The 26013-nt window shown below is 31.4% G+C and overlaps 3 protein-coding genes across 3 annotated transcripts; 2 read left to right on the forward strand and 1 right to left on the reverse strand.

The window, feature by feature from the left end:
• The first annotated feature begins 60 nt into the window (after window positions 1–60).
• Window positions 61–15399, forward strand: LOC120142067 (zinc finger protein WIP3-like). Its single transcript, XM_039156823.1, has 3 exons — window positions 61–74; window positions 13625–14118; window positions 14671–15399. Exons 2-3 carry the CDS (start codon window positions 13633–13635, stop codon window positions 15094–15096), a joined length of 912 nt encoding a protein of 303 aa, XP_039012754.1. The 5' UTR covers window positions 61–74; window positions 13625–13632; the 3' UTR covers window positions 15097–15399.
• LOC120142066 (ABSCISIC ACID-INSENSITIVE 5-like protein 1) lies at window positions 2023–3475 on the reverse strand. The gene is made up of 4 exons (XM_039156822.1): window positions 2504–3475; window positions 2358–2429; window positions 2235–2264; window positions 2023–2112 (listed from the first exon to the last, which is right to left on the reverse strand). Exons 1-4 carry the CDS (start codon window positions 3473–3475, stop codon window positions 2023–2025), a joined length of 1164 nt encoding a protein of 387 aa, XP_039012753.1.
• Window positions 15400–20095: 4696 nt separating the features above from the next.
• Window positions 20096–25143, forward strand: LOC120142253 (protein SUPPRESSOR OF K(+) TRANSPORT GROWTH DEFECT 1-like). Its single transcript, XM_039157002.1, has 8 exons — window positions 20096–20778; window positions 22199–22304; window positions 22865–23063; window positions 23599–23667; window positions 23759–23833; window positions 23998–24096; window positions 24403–24558; window positions 24827–25143. Exons 1-8 carry the CDS (start codon window positions 20295–20297, stop codon window positions 24950–24952), a joined length of 1314 nt encoding a protein of 437 aa, XP_039012933.1. The 5' UTR covers window positions 20096–20294; the 3' UTR covers window positions 24953–25143.
• Window positions 25144–26013: the final 870 nt, after the last annotated feature.

Below are 26013 nucleotides of genomic sequence, written 5' to 3' on the forward strand. Positions count from 1 at the left end.
GCCTTTATCTCCATTTCCTCTTCTTCTTCTTTTCCTTTCATTTCCTTTCTCTCGCCAAATTTTCTTTCTTTCTTATGATTCTACCCTAAGCCCCTCATATCCAATATATAATGATCTTTCAGCGGTTGATAAGCTGCAATCAATTTGAGCTGTATAATTCACGCTGAAGGCTGTAAATTTTTCAACCGTTGAACGCTGCAATAATACAACACTAATTATTGCATGCAACAGCTGATTTTATGCTGCACCAATACAGCTATGATAACAAGAGTGGACAGTCTCGAAGCTATGGCATGAGAGAGCAGCTATGGCTCAAAGCTAGGGCACGAAGCTATGACACTTTGCAGCTCATATCATGCTGCAATAATACAACTATTACAGCTGCATGCATGAGGTCTCCTGAACAGATGTAAGAGGAATTACGCGAGGAGCAGGAGGAATAGGTTCTCCTAAGCAGCTGCAAGTGGAATCAGACGCGAGGAGAGGATTGTATGGCTACCTATCCTGCATGGCCCAACGTTGGACGCCGGCGTGCATGGCAACCTATAAGGTCGCTGGGCGTACATGGCGACCTACCATCTTGGTCGTCGGTATTGCTTGGCAACCTACAAGGTCGCTGGGAGTGCATGGTGACCTTGTAGGTCGCTTGGAGTGCTTGGCGACCTACGGCCAGCTGTGCAATTCACCCTACTTCATCAATTAATCTTGGGAGAACGTTATTTCGTGAATTATTTATTTCCAAAGCATTATATCGTGAGTTTAGCCGGCAAAATTCATATAAAAAGATATAAAAATTCTATTCTATGTAGGTTAAATAGCCTATTACGTCCAAGTCACTTTTTACTCTACTCTAGTATTTACTTTTATCTATTTATTATGATTTGGTTAAAGCATATAAAATAGTTATTATTATATTATATTAAAATTTTAAAATTAATTATTATATTATCAAAATTTTATAAAAGTGATTCATATTTGTTATAAAATAATAATAAGTTTTAACAAGTTTATGATTGTTATAATAAATTTGATGATGATTTTATAATAGTTTAATAAAACTTAATTATTATTTCATAGTAATTTGAAAAAAATTAATAATTATCTGTAATTTTTGAAAATTTAATAATAAAAATAATTTTAACTATTTTGTTATTATTTGACTTGACGTTATAGTAATGCAAACGACTAATAAATTGCAAATATATATATTTAAAGTAAATTGCAAACAATTGAGTAAATTACACTTTGACCTTTTTGATTTTATAAAATTTACAATTGGGATCTCAATTCGTTTTCTCTCTCGTTTAAATATATAGTTTAGATTAATAAATCAAAATAAAAAGGTTTATTATCTTTAAATTGAGAATTCATTTTAATAAATTTCAATTATTTGATATTATCGTCATTTTGCACGTATTATATACTACTTACTATTCTTTTACCAATTACCCCACTGTCATAATTGTTTTTAATAAATCTTTAAATCATTTTAAGCACCAAAGATCCATAATACATATCTTTCTCTAGTTTTATCACGTCAAACTACTAAAAAAATTTAAGAATTATTTTACTTATTTTAAAATAAATCGTATTTATCAACAGTTTCTAAATTAAGTGATTAAAAATTCTCAATTAATACATTTATTTGTCTTAACAATTAATACATTTACATTTATCTGTCGTAAGTTGCAAGTTCAATACTGCAAAATTTCTCCTTCCATCCTTAGGTAGGAATTGTTCAAAAAGGAAAAATCTTATTTCTAAGATGTTAATAAAATGCAAAGAAAAAGAAAGAGAGCCAGAAAACGCTAATTTTTCTCAATGTATCGAAGTTTAACATTAATTTAAGTACTTGTTATTACACAAGCTCACATGATCCTTTCAAGAAAAAAAAAAGTGACTAATATATGGAGATATTCCTAATTATTTAGATATACATTACATTTATAAGCTAAACTAAGCCATGCCTGCTTAGGCTAAGCATATTGTGATTCTCTATTTCTCTATTTTCTCGACAGATCATCATCCCAAGCTCACTGTCCTCCTTAATGTCCTCATCTTATCAACAACCTTCCTTTGTAATGGTAATTTCGACTGCTTTCTTTTCAGAACCTGTAATGTGTTCATCATATGTACAAACAATAATGGATTATATAAAGAAAACATTGAGTTATGATAATTTTATTAGATCATAAGTATGCCAAATGCATGGCAGTAACATGTTTAAGAGTTACCTCTTGCTTTCGTCTTTGCTCGTTTTCCTCCTGCTCAGAGTTAAAAACCCGGAAACAGTTTAGGTCATTAGAAAAAAAAACCCACAGTAATTTGAACTTTTCCAGAAGATAGTATTTGTTTACCGCAATCTGCTTAAGCTTTGCATTCTCCTGTTTGAGTTGGTTCAACTCTAATTCCAGCTCAACTGTATACGCCTGCAGTTGAAGAAAGATGAGAATCAAAATTTAGTAGTTATTGGTATTTCATGTTATGTTAAATAAGTATTCACCTGTTTCCTTGCTCGGGATCTTGCCGCGGACTCTCGATTCTTAATCATTCGACGTTGTCTCCTTTCCACCACTACCTCCAGTGGACCATCTATGATCCTCTTCCTGTTCTGTATCATGACAGGCTCTAACAGACGATCGGTTCCATTTCCGTTTTCAGCAACATTAGAAGATTCCCCCATAACAGTTTTATTCTGTGTGAAAATCGGGTATGCGGTTGCGTAACCATTGCCTGGTGCAGCCAAGTTGCTGGCAACTATTTGGTGGCCTGGGAATCCTACCCCCATTACATGTCCCATTCCAAAGTTTGCATCCATGTTTCCACTGTTATTTTGAACAGATGTCAACATCTTTTGTTGTGAAGATCTGATCCCATCCCCCATTCCATAGTTCCCAGCTAAACTAGTGCCGTTGGTCTGCATAGGGGCCGCCTTCTTTTGTTGGGAAGATGCTGCTGCTGATTCTTGAACTACTCCGGCTTTGACGAGAAAATCCTCCAATGTCATCTCTCCGAATGTTTGTTGGCGCTGAGGAGGTTCGTGATTCGCTTCTCGCAGCTGCGGTAGGTCTTTTTGAATCTCGAACCAAACCTCATCCACTGTTTTCTTGCAAAGTGGGGTAGGGATCGAAAAGGAGCCTTGCCGTGCTAATGTCGGTTGGCCTCCATTGCCGCCGTTACCTTTGTCATTGCAAGGATCGTTTTGGTTAACTTGTGGTGGAGCCTGGTTTTCCTCCTCCACATTCCACAAGTTGGCAAGGAATTCATCCATGTTCATGGACCCGAAAGTCTTCCCACTCTTTAGTTGAATCTCGTCGAGAGTAAGCAAGAAAATGGAACTCTGTTTGTTCAAGGAAGAACCGGATTGGTCCTGTGTTAACTCCTCATGCTGCTGCGGCGGTGATTGCGGTGCTTGTGCTGGCGCTGCTGTGTTGATGCCACCATAGGCAACACTTTCTGATTCAAAAAGCTCCATTATTTTACCACAATTAGGAGACTACCGTCGCGTTTTCAATAATGACACAGGCACCACCTTTAGGATTATGCTAAAACAAAACAAAGAAAAATCTCAAACCAGTTCCTGCAATAAGAAAAACACAGATATCATACATAGTTCATAGCAGCAGTTAAATTTCTCATATGAGTATATAACACACTGTAAAATAATAATAAAATTGCAGATAAGTAAGACTTCAAGAGACCAGAAAAGTGCCATGAAATTTATAATTTCAGTAACTATCTTCTTCTCTGAAGTACTTTTTTTTCTTCCTTTTTTATTCATTACAACTTGAGTAGCAATATTTTTACTTCCCCAAAACAGAAATTAAAATATAATTACCGATATAAATATGTTAAAGCAAAAACAAATTGTTCATTAAACATATATTTGAGAAAAACGACACAATATCTATAATGAGTTTCAGAGTTAATCTATGAAATCTACTCTTTCATTCAAAAAAAAGTTGTATAAAATAAGCTAAGCTTTGGGTTAAGAACTAAGCAGCATTTCAGAAATTTAAAGAAAATTATATCATGCATGGATTTGATTTATGAAGGAAGAAAATGGAGAACATGAGATTAGGCTTTTGTGGCATTGAGAAAACCAAACATCGACATGCAAGAGCTTAGATCAACTATCCAAGGAGGAAGAAAACCATTAATCAAAGATATGAGAAATAGAGTAAGTAATGCATGTAGTAATTAATTAAAAAGAAACTATGAAAACGAAGAGGAAAATTATACCTGAATGTGATCCGCAGGCATAGGAGAAACTTGGGGAAAAAGGAACACCAGAAATTTCACTTCTTGCAATTTGTGGTCTGAAGAAGAAGAAGAAAGAGAAGAGAAGGGAAGGGAACAAACTGGTGTGTACTGTAAGTGCTGCAATGGCCACACTAATACATGCAATGGAGGGGGATGACTGTGGGGTCCACTACTGGGGCACAGTTTTTGACACGTTTGTGCCACGTGCCCTCTTTGCTTACGCCAAAAATTCCCTCCTTGTCAGTCAATTTCTCTTCAGCTGCCTCATCCACATTTAACCATGTCAATTTAGGGTCAATGCATATTTTAACTCTGAAATCAGTTTTAAATATTTAATTGGTCCGAACTCTTTGATCCACTATTTTTATTTAAATTTTAAATTTAAAGAAATGTGTCTATAAGATGCATGTGTGTATTGTTGATTAATTAAAATATTTATAAATAAATACTATCTTATAATCCTTCAAACTAATAAAATAATATATTTAATCGGTCCCTAAGCTTATTTTGAACGAATTTAACCTTTAAATTCAATTTTAGATATGTTTTAACTAAAATAAATGTCTTGAACCTTTAAAAATTAACATTAAGTTATTAGTTGGTACTTTGATAAATAAAATGAACTCACCATGGTTTAGCGTTTTATTTTTTATTGTTTACGAAACATTTTGAATAAACTGAAAATTCTACTTAAACAATCAATTCGACGGATATAATTTCAATCTGGTCATAATAATTTGAAGAAAAATAAATAAATAAAAGGTATATTGCTCAATGAAATCATTAATTTAAAGAACAATAATCTCATAGCAACAAGTAGTGGGCTGAACCTGGAGCCTTAGTATGAAAGCCGAGCCCCAAATTTAGTGAACCTTATGAAAGATGAAAAAGGATGTTTGGGATTAAGAGGCTCCAATGTTTTTGACCCAGATATAAAAGTTTATAATACAAACTTCAAACCCAAATCTATAATTGTAAAGAAAAATATATAGTATATTAATTTTAATATTAATTGTTTTATTTAACATTTATAATTGACTTGGACAAAGTTTTGGTATACTTCCATTTAGGACAGTCTCTGGACCCCTTAAAACTGGCATTTATGTTTAGGTAGACCTCACTCAAGTCCAAGTCAATTGGGTAACTGACCATCTTTATAATTTTACAGTTTGTGAAGTTGCCGGGAAAATAGAAACCGCCGTGTTTGATTTTTTTTTTGAAGAAGAAACAATTCTAATTTGGTAAAGAAGAAGTAAAAAAAAAGAAAAGAAAGTCAATGAAGTTGACTATAAGGCAATGGGGTGGAAATATGGTTGTGGGGTGGAATGCTTTACTTCTTTGTTCAACTCTAACCATCATTATTACATTTTCTCCCCTTCCTCCGTTTACTTGTCTTTATAACATTAAATCAGCTTTCTCTTTTACAATTTTATGTGCATTCTTCTTTTTAATATATATAATGTAATTATGTAAACCAATCGTACCTCGTTGAGGGTTAAACTCCACTCGACTCTAAAAAATTAATATATTATTTTTTTGGAGTTATTCGTGAAACTTTTGAGTCGGTTATTAAGTAGCTCAATTCGAATTGTTAAAAGTTTAATTAAAGTTCGAGATCGAATCTAATGTTGATCAAACTTTGATCGAGAACTTTGATCGAGTCATTTTAAATTCAAACAAAATCTATATTGATTCATTTTTAATCTGATTGTACTCTAATATATATTTTTAGTTATTTATATATCCAATTTTCATTTGATTATCTCTATCAACTAAATGTATTTTTTAATTTTTAAAAAAATTAAAAATTACTTTCTAAAAAAATAATTAAAAGATAAAAACAATAATTGTTTTTTAATATCGAACTAATATTAATTTTTCATAAGAAATCAACCTGAAATTTACAAAGTTTTCATTAATTTTCGAAGCACTTGGCCATTATTTATTAGTGAGGTCTAATTAGTTTGGTTGACGCAAGGCTTACAAAACCATGATGACTTGGATTAGTAAGCATGTTTAGGGTTGGAATATTGAAATTATTAATTAAACCACTAAATCTACTGTTTACTGCATTTTAATTTCTTTTAAGTATGATAACTTTTTATCATACGTACTTACAATAAAAAATATTAGATAATTTTTTATTATAAACTAATTCAATTTAATATTTTAAATATATATATATATATATATATGATGCTTACAAAGACGAATTAATATTTTATTATAATCATTATAAATTTAAATTTAATATTTTATCATGAGATATAGGGTTTGTTTTAATTTTCTTTCTTTTTCCTTAGTCGTTATTAGTTTCTTTTTTTCTTCATCTTTATCCTCGACGACGGTACTAATTTTGATACGTTATCGACTGATGATATTCATTATTTTTCATTTGCTTTATTATAGAGTATATTTGTTTTTTTATTTTTGATAATTATGTCTTTTTGATACGTATTTTTTCGCATTTATGACACATTTTTCTTTACTTCTATGACACGATTTCGGTTGTTTGATCGTTGTTTTTATTTATTTTTTAGGGTTAGATTGATATCGCAACGACTGATCAAGATGACGATTATTTGTTATCATGATGATATTTCTTGCTTTAGACCCTCGAATTGAATTTAGATATGTGATTTGCGCACATCACTCGATTCTGATTTACGGTTTGTCCGTAGTTTTTCAATAGTTTTATTATGTTTTGTGGTCTTAGGTTAGGCAATGTTAGAGTGGAGTCAAATGTGTTTTCCATTTCATGAAATGAACAAACATCCGAAAGTGAGTTCCATTTTAGTAAGAATAAGTTTACTCTTTTTCTTATGTATTTTTGTTTCCTTTCATTCAATTACAACAAGTCCATTGAATTACTCCAATAAAATTGTATATATTTTAGTTTTACTTAGTCCACAATGTTAATTTTTAATTTTATCACTTTATTTTAAATAAAATATTAATTTAAATTCATAACCCAATTAATATTTCTCATCATCTATTGTTGTTTATCATTATTGTCGGATGTCTTCGTTGACTGTCATAAACTATAATCATCAATCACGATTACACTATTTTTTTAAAAAAATTTCTCTCTCTTTTTATTTTTTAATATGAGTATAATATTTATTTCGCCAAAAATTAACATGATAAATTTTTTTAGTACTATAAGGTGATTACAAGATAGTATTTGTTCAAAACCTTTTTTAATAATTGACAACACATACACAACCACATACGTAACTGTTTGAATCCAGAACTTCTAGAGAAAACAATATTCCTTTAACCACTAAGAACACTTGATGAATTTTATAATGATGAAATCTTATTAAACCTGAAAAGATTTTATTAATATTAACCCGACTAAAACCCGATCTGATCCATCCTTGATAATTCACTAGATTTTGCATGTAGACAGGATTAGGGATGGGCATGGGTTGGGATTCGGCCAACCTGACCCGACTCGAAAATTTTACATCCTTCACCAGACCTGATCCAACCCAAAAAATATATACCCTCCACCCGACGCGATCCCGATCCAAATTTTTGAGATAAAATCCAAACCCGATATGACCTGACCCAAAATAATAAAAAAATATTATTATTATTCAATAAAAACAACGATTTAATTGAAATAATAATAATATATAGATGTGTATTATTGTAATTATTCCTAAATATATAAGGTAAAATTATATTTTTTTTGTTAGGTATTTTTCACCCTAAACTCAAATCCAACATGACATGAACATCACATTTAAAAAATCTGACTCGACCTAAACTCGAATTTTTTAAAGTCGGGTCAGGTCGAAACCCGTCGAGATCGGGTCCATGCCAATCCCTAGACGGGATGGATCGTCTTTGTTTTTTTCCCATGTCTAAATATAAATAAAGTCAAAATTATTAAATATATTAACAATTTAATTTGAATATTATACCTATATATTAAAATTATTGTGTTAATTACGATGAAATTACTTAGGTTGATTTTACTGTTTTCATAGTATTCATATAACTTTGGGTAAATAATATCATTTATCAGTGAATTTTATTCTTCCTCTTATTTTATTCATTATATTTTTAACTTTTTTAATTTATTCATTGAACTTTCAAATTGTTCTTATTTTGATCATTATAAATTATTTTATTATAATTATTCTATGATGTGTATTTTTTACTATTAAATATAAAAATAATTTAAAATAAATAGTAAAATAATATTTTTTTATTATTAAATTAAAAAAGATTTAAAATAATCATCACCTCTTCTTATCACTGTCGACCATCGTTGGCCTTTGGAACTGACAACCGTTTGATCCCAAATTATACTGAGAGACTCACTTTGACATGTTGATTCTAAATCTGGTGGTTGTTTCACCAGAAAATATCCCAAAATCCATGAATTTTGACTGAAACATTTCAGTTTCCTCACTTTCAATCTCCTATTCGTGAACTTTGGAGTATGTTCTGACAAAATGGAGGTCAAATTTTGACTCAGGGGGTCGAGTTGAAGTGACCCATGAAATATGAGACCGAACGACCACCATCTATGACAGTCTACGTTTCGGTTTTCTCAATTTTAATCGGATTTGAAGCATATTCTGACAAAATGGAGTCAGAACGAGTTGAAGCATATTCGACTTAGGGGGTCGAGATGAAACGAACAATGAAATTTAGAACTGAACGACCACCAGCTACATGCGTCAACGATGGCGTCCAACAACGACGAACGATGGACGACCACCATCTGGTTTTAATTTTATACTTTAAATTATGTTTATATTAAATAATAAAAAAATACCACATCATACAAAATAATAATAAAATAATTTAGAGTGACCAAAACAGAAGCAATTCAAAAGTTTAGTGACTAAATTAAAATAATTAAAAATACTGTAAGTGAAATACGAGATAAATTAAAATTTACCCTAAATTTTTTGTTAATCAGGCTTTCTGTATAAAATTCTTGTCAATTCCTATCATGAGATTTACGACTTCAGCCTGGAGAGTTTACGTAACTTGAAATAGCTACCCAAAAAAAGCAGCATCTTCACGGATTTGAATTTGGATTTAAATACTCCGAAAATCAAAGTTAAAGAAGCTGCGAAAGCAATTTACTGTGGAAAAAAAGTTGTACATTTATAGGCTTTGTGTTGATTTATTTTTCCCTTCATATAGGCTAAAAGCATATATACCAAAATGACATTAAAAAAAAGAACAGGAGATGTGACTCAATTGTGTGATTCGGCTATCTTTAATAACGGGCTCTTGTTTTAGTCAGTTGTTAAACTGTCAATCAATGTTCTAAAAGTGAACACCCTTCTCTTTTTATTATTACAATCAATTTCTTTAGGTTTACAATTGATTAATTAGATAGATAAAGACATAGTCTACTCAATTCTAATAACTTTGTGGATCAGTTCATGAATCTAATTTAGTTATCTTTTATTTTTATTTTAAAAATATTGAAATTTTAATATTAACCCAAATTTATGTTGTTATTATACTTAAGTTGTAGATTTAATCATATTATCCTTTACTCATTTGAGCCTACACAAAAAATAAAATACATGGATTAAAATTGATAAAACTAAATCTACTACTTATAGCTATACTATAGATAGTACAAATTTAATGGATTGAAAAGGCGATGGCAAAATCATCCCCCCAACTTTACCAGTTTAGTAATTTTATCTCGTAGTCTTTTATTACATTTATTTCGGGCTTACAGCTTACTATAAGAAAAAGCCTATAATATTTACTAAAATGATCATTTTGGTCCTTTATTATTTTTAGAATATTTTGACCCCCAATATTTTATTTTAGAGAAACAAACCTCTAACGTTTGATTGAATAGTTATTTTGATTCTTTTTTTTTTTTGGAGCATTTTGGCCCCTAACATTTCATTTTAGGGCAAAAAAGTTTATACTTTGAAGCGTTAATCATTTGTTAATTAATGATTTTCATCTATATAGGGGCATTTTTGCCCCAAAATGAAACGTTGAAGGGTCAAAATGCTAAAAAAAAAAGAGCCAAAATGACTATTTTGATCAATGTTAGGGGCTAATTTTGATATTTTGTCTTTATTTTGCCCCTCAAACTGTTTTTCCCCTGTCAAACTGACCCAAATATATTGGGAATAATAACAATACATTTAAGCTAATGTAAAGTATTTTATATAATTTCAGAATTTGCAAGCATGTCGGAATATGGAGAGGTTTGGGAGTAGGGTGTTGAAAAGATGTCAAAGTGGACGAAAGATGATGGAAAAGCATGCAAGAAACATACAAAAGGAAATGGTTAAAACATTTTTTATCTCCTGAAAATCCGTTCACAAAATCTTGTCGGCAAAAATAATAATAAAATAATTGATAAGATTGAAGGCTTAAAACCTAGATGAGTTTTTATTGCATAATTCAGGGATCAATCTGTCTAAATATCATTTGGTGATGCCTGATGTACCATTTCTTTCACTCTTTCGATATCTTTATCTTGCAACTTTTTGGTACTATCGTCTTCATTTGTGCAAAGATTTTGTAGTTAAAGTTTTGAAACCAAAAACGATTAATACTTGTTTTAATCCCTGATTTATAGTTGCATTACCAGTTTGTCACATATAGAATTTTTATATCAATTTGAACGGTATAATATTATTTTATCTCTCACTTTATCTGTTGTTATTTTTGTTGGTTGCCCTCTCGATTCACAGAGTTTTCTCCTGACTAATTTGGATTAACCACGTCGCATAACTAATTTTGGTGGGTGAGTCTCCCTTCAAGGATTTTCTGCATACATAAAGCCTTAAACTCAGGACTTGCTTAAACAATATCAAATTGTTTACCACTTGAACCAACACTCGTTGATAGTTGCTATTTTCATTGAAAAGATGATGTGGCTCAATTAAAAATTTTAGGTGTAATAAAAGTTTGGTATAATGACAAAATTAGCTTTCAACATTTGTATAAATTGTTACTTTGTTTCATATTTTTTTAGCATTTTAATCATCAACATTTCAATTTTTGTTCAAAAATAGACATATTTGATGGAAATTGTTAGTTAATTAACAATCATCGCATGGTGGTGACATGATATTTTAACATGTTTATTTGGTGACATGACACGTGTCATGTTATCACTTTGAATGACGTGATATATGTCACATAATTATTTTAAATGATGTGACACATATTGTAGCATCATTTTAGGTGACATGTCATCAAAACGATTTTCATCCAACTGAGTTATTTTGGCTAAAAATTAAAAAAGTTTGAGACAAATGCTCAAAAAAAGGATATACATCAAAGTAATTATTTGTACAAACATTGAAAGTTAATTTTGTGATTAAGCTTAAAAGTTAAAAAATTCTAAAAGGATGTAAAAAAAATATAAAAAATCAGGAAAATGTAGAAACAGAAATCTCAACAATTTAAATTTTATAATTTTAAAAATTGAGAATATTCTTAATTTATTATTAAAATTAAAATTTCATTAAAAAAAGTAAAATTGTAAAAACATATATTAAAAAATGTAAATTTTTCATGTATATATATAAATGTCTTTTTATTTACAAGAGATTTTGAATTTTAAATAATTTTATATTTTTATTAAAAAATCCATTTTGATAATATTTTAATGATATTATGGGAAACAAACTGATAAAAGATTTGTATAAAATATCAAACTAATAAGTTAATTATAATACAAAGTCCAAAAGAGGTATTAAGAAAAAAGAAACTGTCGTTTGGATAATATATATAACTTGTGGTCGATTGTGATTAATGTGGTTTTAATCTTAATAAACTGCATGGACAATTTGTATAAAATCAAAAAATAAATATTATATAAATTCATGAACTTACATATTATATTATTAATTTTGTGGTGGAGCTCTCGAATTAAATTAGAAAATGGCACAAATAAAGTGATCACAGTGATTAAATAAATAATTGTTATTTTAAAGGACTCAAGTTCGAGCACCAATGACTACAATGTATTTGAGCGTTTATAGTCAAATAATTGTTATTTGACATTGTATTAGAGCACCAATCACACTAAATTAATAAAAAAATAATTAAAAAACAAACTTTGATTTACTACTAAATCAAATAATAATTTTTTAAAATTAAAATAATATTAGATAAATAATAAATCTTTAATGTGAAAGGGAGGAATGAGAGTTGAGATTTAAGAGCGAATTATATAGTTTCATTCAACAAAAAAAAATTCTGGTTCATGAACAAAGCACATTTTATTAAATACTAAGTTGAATAAATATGATTAATTATCATAATCAAAGCTTAGAAGGATTGAGTTTCTTACTAAATTGATATTTACCGGGTCAAATAAAAATACAATAAAAACCATGTGTATGCTTCTTTTTTAAATCCAAGATGTTTCCTTACATAATTAATTTTAATTAGGTGAAAGGGCAAATTCATTAGGTCAAAATGTTGAAAAGAAAACCCTGGTGTATATCACACTGATTTCACAAAATTATGAATGTGGCAAAATGGATAGGGTTTTTTTCCAGCAGCCTATGTTGAAATTACGCCTGCATTTACCTGATTTAACCATATATATATATATATGACTCTAATTTATTCATCATTACCAATAAAATTATTTCTTTTCTAAATAATTAATTGGACTTTGTTTATTATATTAATAAACATTCTTTTTTTTACCCTTTAATTTCAGTTTCCTGTTGTTTTAGGTATTGACTAAAAATGCTTTGAGGTCATCTGCTGCAATGTGTTTTGGGTTGGTCAAATTTCATCATTTACTCAATGGAAAGAAAAAGATCACTGTTGCTGAGCGATATATGTGTTTACATTGTTGTAGATGATTAGACACAAATGTAATATTTTATATTAGACGTGAATTTATAAAATTTTAGGAGGTGAAAATAGAGAATCAATAAAATTTTAGGACGTGAATTTATAAAATTTATAAAAAGTCAAAGAGTGTTGATACAAGTGGTTGAGATTTAGAAATTTGAACTTGTAAGGCTAAGTTCGAATCCTGTTACTTTCACTCTTGGTGGATAATCTGTAAATTTGTATATAAATCCCAATTAAATCTTAGATATGTCATGTTTCCATACAATAGATGATATCGTTGTAGGATTCTCTTGTGATTATATTAATGCATGTCATTTTCGTAAACCCCACCACTAATCTCTCTTTAAGATTTTCAGTCTCTCATGTTCTTCCCCTAAATCAAACAAATGACAATGGTGGGAAAGAAAGAAAAACAAGGGTACTTGGTCCTAAAAGACAAACCAAACCAACTTTCATAAATCAGAGGCTATATTTGCAAGGCTTGAGGCTTTTTCATACACATAAAAATAACCCAAATTCTTCAATCTTTTCCTGATGATGAAGATGGGGTTTAGGAGCTATCACGTTGAGGAATTCCAAGCTCCTACTTTCATTGAATGGCTCAAGCCATCTTCCTCTCCTACTCCTTCATCGCTATCGCTATCGTCGTCACAGCAGCAGCAGCAACAAGATGATGAGCAGCCTGGGAAAGAAACTATTCAATGCCTACCTCTTTTAAGCAGGCTGACGGAGAACAAATCATTGAAAGAGAATATTGTTAAAGAAGAAAAGATAGAGAAAGTTGCAGTTTCTTTGCACATTGGGTTGCCTAACAGTTGTGCAGGAGATCCAGTTGTTGAAAATAAAGTTTTTAAGGAAGAAGAAGAAGAAGAACCCACCAAGAAAAGCTGCTTCCACGGCTGTTCTTTCAACACAGAAAGTAGGTTTTGGATCCCAACCCCAGCACAGATCCTCGTTGGCCCCATGCAGTTTGCTTGTTCAATATGCAGCAAGACTTTCAATAGGTACAATAACATGCAGGTCAGTCAATTTTTCATCTTTCCATTTGTTTAATTATCTTATGAAGCAAGCAATTATAGAATTTATATATATATATTCATTTTCAATAGGTTTTAGTCCTTATTGCATGCAAAAATATGTTCGTTTTTAATCAATTCGTCGATATTCTTTGGAAAATTTTCCACAAAATTATATATCCAAGTGATCTTTGGGAAAAGGATTATCTTGTTCATGTAGAACATATAAAGAAAAATGATTACATAAAGACTATAATTAAGAAAGGGGTAGGAATTAATTAGTTAAAATTTTAAAGCAAAGGTGTGGGATTTTAATTTGAGCAGCTTTGGATTCTTATCTTTTTATCGAGTAAAATCTCCACTCTTTAATCACTTTAATCATTCGATTTCCACTCTTTAACCACTTTAATTATTAAACTTAACGTTCCTTGGTGCTGCCTTTTTTTCTTAGTAATCATATCTTAAACATCACTAGATGCAAATTAACATCATGTTCTGAAATTATTTTCTGATTTCCATGTAAAGAGATTGAATGAGTTGAATTTTGTTGGTACAGATGCATATGTGGGGTCATGGATCAGAATACAGGAAAGGGCCAGATTCACTTAAAGGAACACAACCAGCAGCAATGCTGAGGCTGCCATGCTATTGCTGTGCTCAAGGCTGCAAGAACAACATCAACCACCCACGAGCCAAGCCGTTGAAAGATTTCCGGACACTTCAAACTCACTACAAGAGAAAACACGGTGCAAAGCCCTTCATGTGTCGGAAATGCGGCAAGGCGTTCGCGGTCAAGGGGGATTGGAGAACACACGAGAAGAACTGTGGGAAGCTGTGGTATTGCACCTGTGGATCCGATTTTAAACACAAGAGATCCCTTAAAGATCACATCAGGTCATTCGGCAAAGGCCATTCTCCTCATCCTTCGCTTGAAGGATTCCAAGACCTCGACAAGGAATGCACCACCGGCTCCGAAGACTAGGCCAGTTCCATTTCCAAGTACCCTTTAACATGCATGTTTCTAAATTAGGTATTGCTTTAAAAGTTTCCCAGGCTTAATCCTAATAATAAGCTTTGTGACTGAGGACTGAGCCTCGGAAACTTTTTTAGATGCTTCATTAAGCGGGAATAAGAAGGAAAAGAAAAGGGTTACCTCGAAGTGGTGAAGTAGATGAATTTTCTTCTATTCAATGGTGGAGATTTGAAACAAATTTTTCCTAAGGGAGAAAATTTATCAGCTTCATTGCTAACTGGTAATCTTTTAATGGTGGGGGATTTCTATTGTTTTCTGGACAATCAAAGATTATAACTTTCAATCAATCATGTTTTTTATGCTTTTAATTCTAAGGGTTTCCCACATGAACACTTTCCAATTAAATTAACAATTGTTGTCTGTTAATCCTAAAAACAATGGTTAATCCCAAATAGCCTAAGAGCAATCAAGTTGATGATTAACATTTACTTATTGTTTTAGTAACCTAACATCAGTCTCACTAGACTAATTGATAATTATACAATTAAATAATTATAATAATTTTTTTAAAATATTTCAATTAAATTATAATTATAATTATAATCAAATAACTAGGTGAAAGAAATTTTAAGACAATAGAAACTTTTTCTTTATTAAAAATAAACTTCACTCTCACTACATTTAAATTGAAAACAATGTTGTATAAATGATGTCAAAAACCATTTAGCCATAGTCGGTGCTTACAAAATTTGGGTTAGTTTTGTCAAACTTGGAGGTTTCACCAAATCATCCAACAAAAGAATAAAAATGATTAGGCATTAAATAAGCAGGAAAAAAATGTAGTCTTATGAAAATGATTTTGGTTATCTATGAATTTTTATATATGAAGAGTTAACAAGATACCTGCTTTTGGATAATATGTGTGAAAAGATGATTTATTTTAATAATGATTTTTCTTGGATAGAAAAGAAAAGATCATAGAGAGATGAGTTGATATTTTGTTGCTTTAGAAGGTTGGCTTGACCGATTGAAAACGTGTTTTAGTCTGTCGGGAGATGGCAAAAATAAATAATTTAAGTGTAGTTAATGTTAAAGAAACAAACTTGGTTGCATTAAAGCTTCAGCTTGAACTAGTTTTAGCTCAACTACCGGTGTACCACTGCCCAAATCTCCAACAAGCTCAAAGCCCAAAGGTGAAAACATAATTGTTAGATGGGTGAGTCTGCCACACTCGATAAGTATCGTTGAGAATCACTAACGATGTGTATTATTAATTTAATTTATAATATTTTAAAATTCTAAAAGATTCAACGTATAATTATAACTTATTTAAAAGTTTAAAGGTAAACTATTTAAAATATAATATTAATTACATTATTTTTCATAATCTATTTTAGCTTAAATGCATCATTGCCCCTAAAATATGTTATATGTATCTAGTTGCCATCTAAAGAATTTTTTAGAGTGTTTTGCCCCCCCCCCATAAAGTTTAAATATTTACCTCGTTCGTTTGACTCAAACCATTATCTCTTTTAGAAATAATAAGGGTAAATTATATATTTAGCCACTTAACTATTTTCATGGTTTTGTTTTGGTGTCCCAACTATTTCTCTCTCTCAAAAGCATCACTAAATTTAATTTTTAGTTTGGTTTTAATCACGTAAATCAATTCGATTTACTTCTTTGAACTTACTAACTTTTGTTAGCTTGGTCCTTACATTTTTTGTTTACAATAATCTCTAAACTTGATTTCTTTTATTATTTTGATGATATGTCACGTGACACAATCTTTAAATTTCACATCATTAAAATAATTAAATATAAGAAAAATTACAAAGTTTATAGAATATTGTGACAAAAACACCATAATTCAAGCTGAGAAAAGTACTAAAGTGTAAGAAAAAAATGTTACGTTATCCCTAATTTATATTACACATGTATGGATACTGAAACTCCAGTTAGAGTTGTTTAATATCATATATAAAAATTAAAAAGTTAATTTATGTTTTGAATAATTCAAGTTTTAACGGCCTCAATATATATATATATATATAATAAAACTTTTTCATATTATTTATTAAGTTTGAATGAACATTTATTACAAATAATAAGATTAAATATTAAGTTTATTTCAATGGATAATTGCTTAATTTGTTTAAGCATTTACACCGATAGTTTTTGTGATGAACCGTAATTAATTAAGCCATTTTAACAAGTTTAATTTACAAAAAATATATTATTAAAATTACGAGTGGAAAACTAATTACTAATTGGTCTAGTGATATGAGATGTTAGATCTTTTAAATAATATTAGAGGGTTCAAATTCTATTCTTGTGAATGAAAAATTTGGATTAAAAAGATAGTATTTATAATAAATCTTTATAATAATTGATATGAATTAGTCGATCAATAAAAAAAATGACATTGATTTGATACATGAACGAAAGCTTACACAATATAAATCCAATAATTATTATAAACTTGAAAAGAGTTGGTGGTTTTACTTAAAAACATTGACACCTACAAGGGAGCGTGACAACAAATTTTTTGAAGAATAATAAATAAATAAAAAGTAAATATAAATAATTTAATGGATTAATGCATCAACATGAAAGTGTAGGTACCGTGAACAAATGGACAATTTATTTTTTCTTCATTAAAAAAATGATTCACCGTGTCTCTTGCTTGTCGCCTTTTCATGAGGCAAACATTTTTTCTTTAATTTAATTTTAATTTTTATCTCATATATATAAAAGTATAATGTAAAAATTATTAGCTTGGTTGTGTTTAAATATTCATGGGTTGACTATTTGTGTGACGAGTAAGAAATGTGATGTAAATGAATTCTTATTTATTACAAATTTTAATAATAAATTGAGTAGATTTTAGTGGCCAATGAAACAAAAACTTAAGTTTGGTGATTATTTTATGATAATAAAATAGTTGGGTGAAAAAAATATGAAAAATAGTTGAGTGGCTAAATATGTAATTTAATATTGTTATTTCTAACGAAATTAACGGTTTGAGACAAACGAAGTAACGATTTAAATTTTAGGGGACAACTTGGTATAAATGACATACTTTAAAGGACAATGATACATTTAAACAAAAAAATATAAAAAATAATATAATTAATATTTTATTTTAAATAATTTACCTTTAGATTTATAGCTAATTAATAATTATACATCGAATCATTTAAAATTGTATAAATTAAATTAATAATACTAATTATTAGTGAGGTTCTATAGTTCTCGTTGCGTCTAGAATTTTGATTATTAGACTATTTTAGTTTGGAATAAAATCGGGAGGAACCTTCGTCTTTATGAAATGCTAAACTTTCGTACCCCCTAAGCTATAAGGCTATTAGGCAAATTGAAATTAGATAGAAAAAGGGTAAACTAAAAATGGTCACTATATTTGAGTAACTTTTTATTTTCTTTACTAAAGTTTAAAAAGTAATAATTCGATCACTAACATTGTCAATCGTTTACTTGTGTAACATAATACTGATGTGACATGTTAATCTGATTTTTTTGACTTCATTTGACCATGTGAGACCATTTAAACCGCCTCTTCTTCTCCTTCTTAAAATTTCATTTATATTCATATCGATATTTCTTCAACCCAAACCGACTTGAATGCTATCTGGGAACGTTCAACTTCTTCGTGGGTACCACCAGACTTGCACAAGTTTTACCAAGGGGATTGCGAGCGAAATGATGGGTTGTTATGTCGGGTCGAGAAAGTTGGTGGATTGAACACCTCAACTGAGCCTCTAGAATCCCTTGACAACGGGGGGATCGACTTTGATTACTTGGATGAGTTGTCTCCCGGGTCTATATTATCTGCAAAAGTTTCAAAATCAACACTAATCCAAGTATAGGGATCTATAGATATAGTGAACAGAGAAGGATAAAAAAAAAAGTAAACCACATAGCTAATTCATAGCCATGCAAATATGCTGAAAAGGAATATAGTACCTTTTCAGTACAATTGAAAATTTTATGGCTTCACTTATGTTGCATATGTCAATGTTCCATCATAAAGTTTTTTAATACTCATGTTAAATTTGTAGAGTTTGAATTGAGTCCATCAGAATCACATAAAGCAGAATTCAGAGCTGGAAGAGCATAGCAATTTAAAAAAAAAAAAACTTAATCTCCCCTTCACATGTTCATCATAAAGAAGAAACTAGCAAGTACAAATGCAAATTAAGATAGAAGCATCTAATTGGCGAAGCTCCGGAAGCCATAAAATACACAACCGGTTAAGAGTTTCAGGCTGATCACATGCATAGGTAAGCACAACGAAATCAGCGAAGCTCAGCTCTTCTGCTAGTTTGCCTCTATCCTCCGGGCTCAGTAACCAATAAGAGATTCATAAATTAAGCCAAAAATAGGCCAATAAACAAAACAAGCAAGAATTATCTAACCACATTCATCTCTTGAAGTAACAAAGATTAAAACAAATCACAGAATGCGTAGTCATTCATCTACTAAAGAACACGCAAATGCAACAAAACCCCATTCTTTTAAATCTCACATGTAAAATCAATAACTTTTTCTAAACCTCAAACAAAACCCCATGTTTTTAAATCTCCGATTGTAGGAGACGACGGTTGTCCAAGTTTCGTTGCTGTGAATGATTGCATGAAGATAGTTGCAGAGGGAGGAGCATCGACCCTCGGTGATGATGTTTTGCATCGACGTGGAAGAGATTGAAGCAAATTACAGTAAGTACCATTCAATAGACTCTGCAATGTGACAGTCAACGGTTTAGGTAAGTGTTTAACGAATCAACTAAGCTTTTCGTCACCCAAATTAATAGATGTTAACAATGAGTAATCAATTTGTTACAAATCAATAATATTAGTGACCGGTTTGTTTCACATCGATAACATTAATGACCAATTTATTACAAATTGATAATATTAGTGATTAATTTATTAATTTTAAAACTCTAGTAACCATCTGTGTAGTTTATCGAAAGAAAAAGTGGATTTCACTTTCACACGCTTTACTTTCGAGTTTTGTTTTGACGATCAAAATTCCGGTTTTTCTTTGTTTCTCTTTCGAATTTCGATCCCTCTTTCTAGATCTCAAAATCTCCAAAAACCCATTAGGGAAAAGGGGGGAAACAATTTGATTGATCTCATGAAATTTCATTGAAGAAATAAAATTACCCAGAGAAAGAAAAGAAAGATATGTATAGCAATTTCAAAGAGCAAGCGATCGAGTATGTGAAGCAAGCGGTACAAGAAGATAATGCGGGGAACTATATCAAAGCCTTTCCTTTATACATGAACGCACTTGAGTATTTCAAGACCCATTTGAAATACGAGAAGAACCCCAAAATTAGGGAAGCAATTACACAGAAATTCACCGAGTATTTACGCCGTGCCGAGGAGATCCGTGTTGTTCTCGATGAAGGAGGACCTGGACCGGCTTCTAACGGGGATGCTGCTGTTGCTACCCGCCCCAAAAGTAAACCCAAGAATGGCAGTGGCGGTGGAGAAGGCGGTGAAGGGGAGGATCCGGAACAGGCTAAGTTGAGATCTGGGCTTAATTCGGCTATTATTAGGGAAAAGCCTAACGTTAAGTGGAATGATGTTGCTGGCTTAGAAAGTGCTAAGCAGGCTTTGCAAGAAGCTGTTATTTTGCCTGTCAAGTTTCCTCAGTTTTTTACAGGTTAGCCTTTTCATTTTTCGGAGGATTTTAGGGGTTTTGAATTTGATTTTGAGAAGATTGCTTTAGCTTGATTTTAGTAATCGGTTGTTATGTTGAAATTGATTAATTATTGATTGTTAGACTACATATGGATTTCATGGTTTTATGGATTTCTATTTATTTGCTTTGTTAACAATGATTATGGTTTTCAGCTATAAAAGTAGTGAGTTTTGCATTACTCACTGCGCATTGAAATGGCCTAATTGTGTCGATTGGTGAAACTGTCAAAAATTTATTCTTTCTTGTCTTGTGTTAGAAAAGAGCTTGGTTTGTAGTTAAAATGAGAAAGGTGTGATTCTGTTGTTGATATTAGATAGGATAATCATGCATGTTTCTTGAGGTTATTTGCAATAATGGAGTGTGCCCAACTTTGTTGCAATATTAACTAATTGTTGCAGTTTTTAGTTGCTTGAGACTGTTCATCCTAAATGTAATTGTTTTGAGTAACCATGAGGTACATTGCATGCTTCCTATTTTGCTTTTATGCAAAATAATATGGGTCCTATTATATATCTGTTGAACTGTTCCCGTTGAATGCAATGAGATATTATCGAATTAAGATTAGATACTTGTGGCATCTTTTGTTATCATTTTCCTTGCAATGATTGAGTTGTTTCCTAGAATAGTACAAGCAATGTTACTGGTGAACTGTTGGATATTCGAGGAGTTAATTTGAGAACATGTAGTTGCTTGTGAAATTCCTCCTTTGTTTGGGTGAACTGTCTGATATAACCATACTAATAACATCATCATCATCATCATGTTTTTATTGCTCAACTTCTCAATACATAAATGTAAAATTCAACCTCTGACATCATCTTATTAGAGACTGCTTTCTGCCTCTTTTGTTGTCAACTTCTTGTTAGAAACGGTTTCTTGCACCAATATTCTACCTCCTTTGAAGGTGTCACCATTGCCGTTGTAAACATATGATAAAAAATTAATTTGGTTTCTAAAGGTAAAAGTTTCTAATTTATTTAATAGACCTGTTCTGTTTTTGAGGAGGATTGTTGATTCAACTTAAACTCGGCTCATTTTCCATCTTATCCAAAATTTTGTCTTACCCCATGTGGAGAAAACCAAAGTCATGTATTGGATTAGTCAAGGTTGAGTTCTGGCCAGAAAACAAAAGTGCTTATCTGCATCAGAGTCCTTATATTTCCATCGTTGTTCATCTTGATGTGTTTGGATAATGGATATCCCCTTGGCCCTTCTAGATTTTCTTTCATGTATTGCTAGAATAAGCTAGATGAATAGAAACCCACTTAATCTAATCTCTTCTTTCTGTTTAGCACTTGTTCAACATTATTTATTATAATTTCTTATGCAGGGATATGAATGGGTTGGTTTTGTAAAATTTTCAATCTTGTATCTCTTTTAGGAAAAAGAAGGCCATGGAGAGCTTTTCTGTTGTATGGGCCACCTGGGACTGGGAAGTCATACTTGGCCAAGGCTGTTGCAACTGAAGCGGACTCTACTTTTTTTAGGTAATATACTGAGTTGTATTCATCTTCCCATAAGAAAATACTTACTAATCCTCTTATAAGTTTGAGGCATTGAGCCCATTCACTTGTGTTAAGTTGTAAGATGCATATGATAATTAAAAAAAGGAGAAAAATTTATCCTTAATCATCTAGCATTCCCTCGTGAAGCAGTTGCCACTTTGCTGTTATTGGGAGAAAGAGATAGGTGACAGCAGTAGGGAAGTACTGCATTGTATATGCATCACTGGATTGTAATGGCAGTAATAAGGTAGTTATATAGTAATCGTGTTATGATATTTAAAACCAAATAATGGTGATACACCCACTACAGAGCCCCATCATTTTCATGTGTTTTTTGTTTTTATGATCTAGGTATATTATGAATTTTAGAATTTTAGGTATAATTTCCTAGGTTTTCATACTTGTTTAGTTTATATCAGTAGGCTTTAAAAAACATCTTTGGTACTTAGTCTCTTATATAAAGTTGTTCTGTTTATGTGCTTATACATTAGGTTTCTTCTTGTTTCTTTTATAATATTTTGATTCATTTCCCCTTTTGCTAGTATTTCTTCATCGGACCTTGTGTCAAAATGGATGGGGGAAAGTGAAAAGCTGGTTTCAAACCTTTTCCAGATGGCTCGTGATAGTGCTCCTTCCATTATTTTCATTGATGAAATAGATTCCTTGTGTGGCCAGCGTGGAGAGGGCAATGAGAGTGAAGCATCAAGACGTATAAAAACTGAACTTCTTGTGCAGATGCAGGTATTTTTTTTACTGCATTTAAATTGCTAAAATGAATTCCTATAATGTCTTTTCACCAAATCTTTTCAAGATATTATATTCTCATGGTCCACACTCCACATTCTTGTAATCTCTGAGCATTTTTTTTTGTGGAGAATAGTTTGCACTTAATAAACATGTAATACTAGTCCAAAATTTGAATTGCTTTAAATAAACATTTTGAAGACCTTTCAAACCATTTACAGGAGTTGTGTATGGTAAGCAAATTACCTAGGAAGTTCTGATAGCTTAAGTTTTCTCAATTGTTATGCATTTAGAAAAACTAAGTGTATTTTTTTGAGTTTATCCAGTATATATTTATGAAAGATGCTTTTTTTTTTGTAGTGTTCTGCAGCATGCTACCATCTGTATCCAAATTTTTGAAAAATTTCCATGCTGTGTTTGTATTCCACAGTATTCATATCTTATTTGTCTCTGCTAGATTGTGACAAATTGATTTATGATACCCTTCAAGATTTGACATCGATGAATGAACTTTGAACTTTTTATGTTTTAGGGTGTAGGAAATAATGATCAGAAGGTCCTAGTTCTTGCAGCAACAAATACTCCCTATGCACTAGATCAGGTAGGAGAATATTAGAATATAATTTCCATATGTTTACCTTGAATCAGTAAAAGGTGAATATCCAATTTTTACTAATTAGTTGTTCTTATAGGCCATCCGCCGGCGTTTTGATAAGCGTATTTACATTCCTCTCCCAGATTTGAAGGCTCGGCAACATATGTTCAAAGTACTTAACCTTTTCTCCGACATGTACCTTCTGAATATTAAGAATATATATATTGAAAAAAGAGAAGAAAAATGCTTGGCTTGTCTTGTTTTTCACATGTGTCATTCAACAACTGCTTTTTTTTAACAATGCTATCTTTTTTTTGATAAAATTAATTACAACAGGTGCATTTAGGTGATACGCCTCACAACTTGACTGAAAGTGATTTTGAAAATTTAGCTCGCCGGACCGAGGGGTTTTCAGGGTCAGACATATCTGTTTGTGTAAGTTCAGTACAAAATTGAGATGCTTGATCTTTATATTACTTGGACTCAGGTGTGTCTAATACTGGGACATGTCCGGTGGTTATTTTCAATTTTTTCATGTATTTGGAGGATTCTTGAAGGGTCATAACTCATATTCCTATATCAATTAATGAATGTGTGTCAGACCGGGATACTCCAAGAAAATGAATATTCGGAGTAATGTTGTGCTTGATCATTATATCTTTGTCTTCACTGAAATCTTAATTATATCTTGCCAATGAGTCTTTTAACTTTTGTGTTTTTGTTTGTTTTATGTCTTAACAGGTTAAGGATGTTCTCTTTGAACCTGTTCGAAAAACCCAAGATGCCATGTTTTTCTTCAAGACACCTAATGATATGTGGATTCCATGTGGACCAAAGCAATCTGGTGCTGTCCAAATTAGTATGCAGGAATTGGCAGCCAAAGGACTTGCAGCACAGGTATCAAGTTGCTTACCATTGTGTTCCTGTTCCTATGTATTCTTTGTGGTTCTTTTATTTGTGATAATTTTTCTCTGCATTCATCCTGCCTTTTGGAGAATGCATTGAGATCAAGTGTTTGGAGTGTCTATTTAGTTAATTATCCATGTCTAAGATTGGATTATCCAGAAGACATGCTGGAACATTATTACCATATGCAATAAAAAAATATATTGGAACATAGTTAGCATTGACCAAAATTGTTTTTTCATTAATAATGGCCATGCAGATCCTTCCACCACCTATTTCGAAATCAGATTTTGATAAGGTGCTGGCAAGACAAAGGCCTACGGTGAGCAAAGCTGATCTTGAAGTCCACGAAAGATTTACAAAGGAGTTTGGAGAGGAAGGTTGATGGATTTGATGAAACTGTCATATTGATCTTCACTCCTTGTAAGGTGCTATCACTGTGATTTGTATTTTATTGATAACTGGTGGATCCTCCAATGAATTGTCGATTTAGCTTCAAGCAGGGAATGTGATTTGCTTCCCTTGTCTTGTATTCAGATGGGACATATATTGACACAAATGGAATTACATTTTTCCTAAGTAATTTGGCATATAATGTTTGAATATGAGTTTGTGCCCTTTTTCTGCCTAAATTTGACCACCCTGTTTTTTGCAGTCCAATCGTCTGGTTTTTTTAAAACAATTTCGAACTTCAGGTGCTCTTTGGAGCACTTGCCATTGCTGGCTAGCAGTTAGGAATTTAAGGCATTCTATTAGCAGGCAGAAGGAAATGATTTTATGTAAAGGAATATTCCCAAAACCCTTGCTTCAAAGCCTGAAGATTGATTTAATTCTTTAACTATTGATACTGTTCTGAAATTCTTTTTTGGACAAGTTTGATTCCATTTATCCAAGAAACAGGGAAACCTGCAGCAGTACACAGAGAAGAGGACACCCACAAAAATTAGGAAAAACCCCGCATCTTGCAAAGCCTAATAATTTCAAAATATCTTAGCAATTTATACTCTTGTTGCTAGCCTTAAATTTAACTATATCCTTTGTAATATCAGCAATTTCATCAACCATTCAAGTGTTCTCCCTAAACTGTTGAAAGTTTTCCTCCAAAACGTAATAAACGTGTGCACTCCAAATAACTTTCAAAATAAACACTAGCAGACTTTCCCTTAAATAGGCACAAGCCTATGTCAGCTCTTGACCCCAATTCAGAACAGCCCTCCTCAAACCACACAAGCGCATGATGCGCCCCTGAACACCATGAGACAACGAGCAAACAAAAAACAAATGATCTTTCGATTCACCATATTCTTCCTCGACAGCCTATCTCTCGTATTAAGTCTGTCAAGAATAGCCATCTATGCAATGACAAAATGTTTATGATATGAAAGGGAAACTAAGTTTTTGCCAAGGAGCACTTAGGGGTCTTCACCCTAATCTCAACCCAAATCC

This window comes from Hibiscus syriacus, unplaced genomic scaffold (genome assembly GCF_006381635.1).
Source record: "Hibiscus syriacus cultivar Baekdansim isolate YM2019G1 unplaced genomic scaffold, ASM638163v2 tig00110819_pilon, whole genome shotgun sequence".
Classification (NCBI taxonomy): Eukaryota; Viridiplantae; Streptophyta; class Magnoliopsida; order Malvales; family Malvaceae; genus Hibiscus; species Hibiscus syriacus.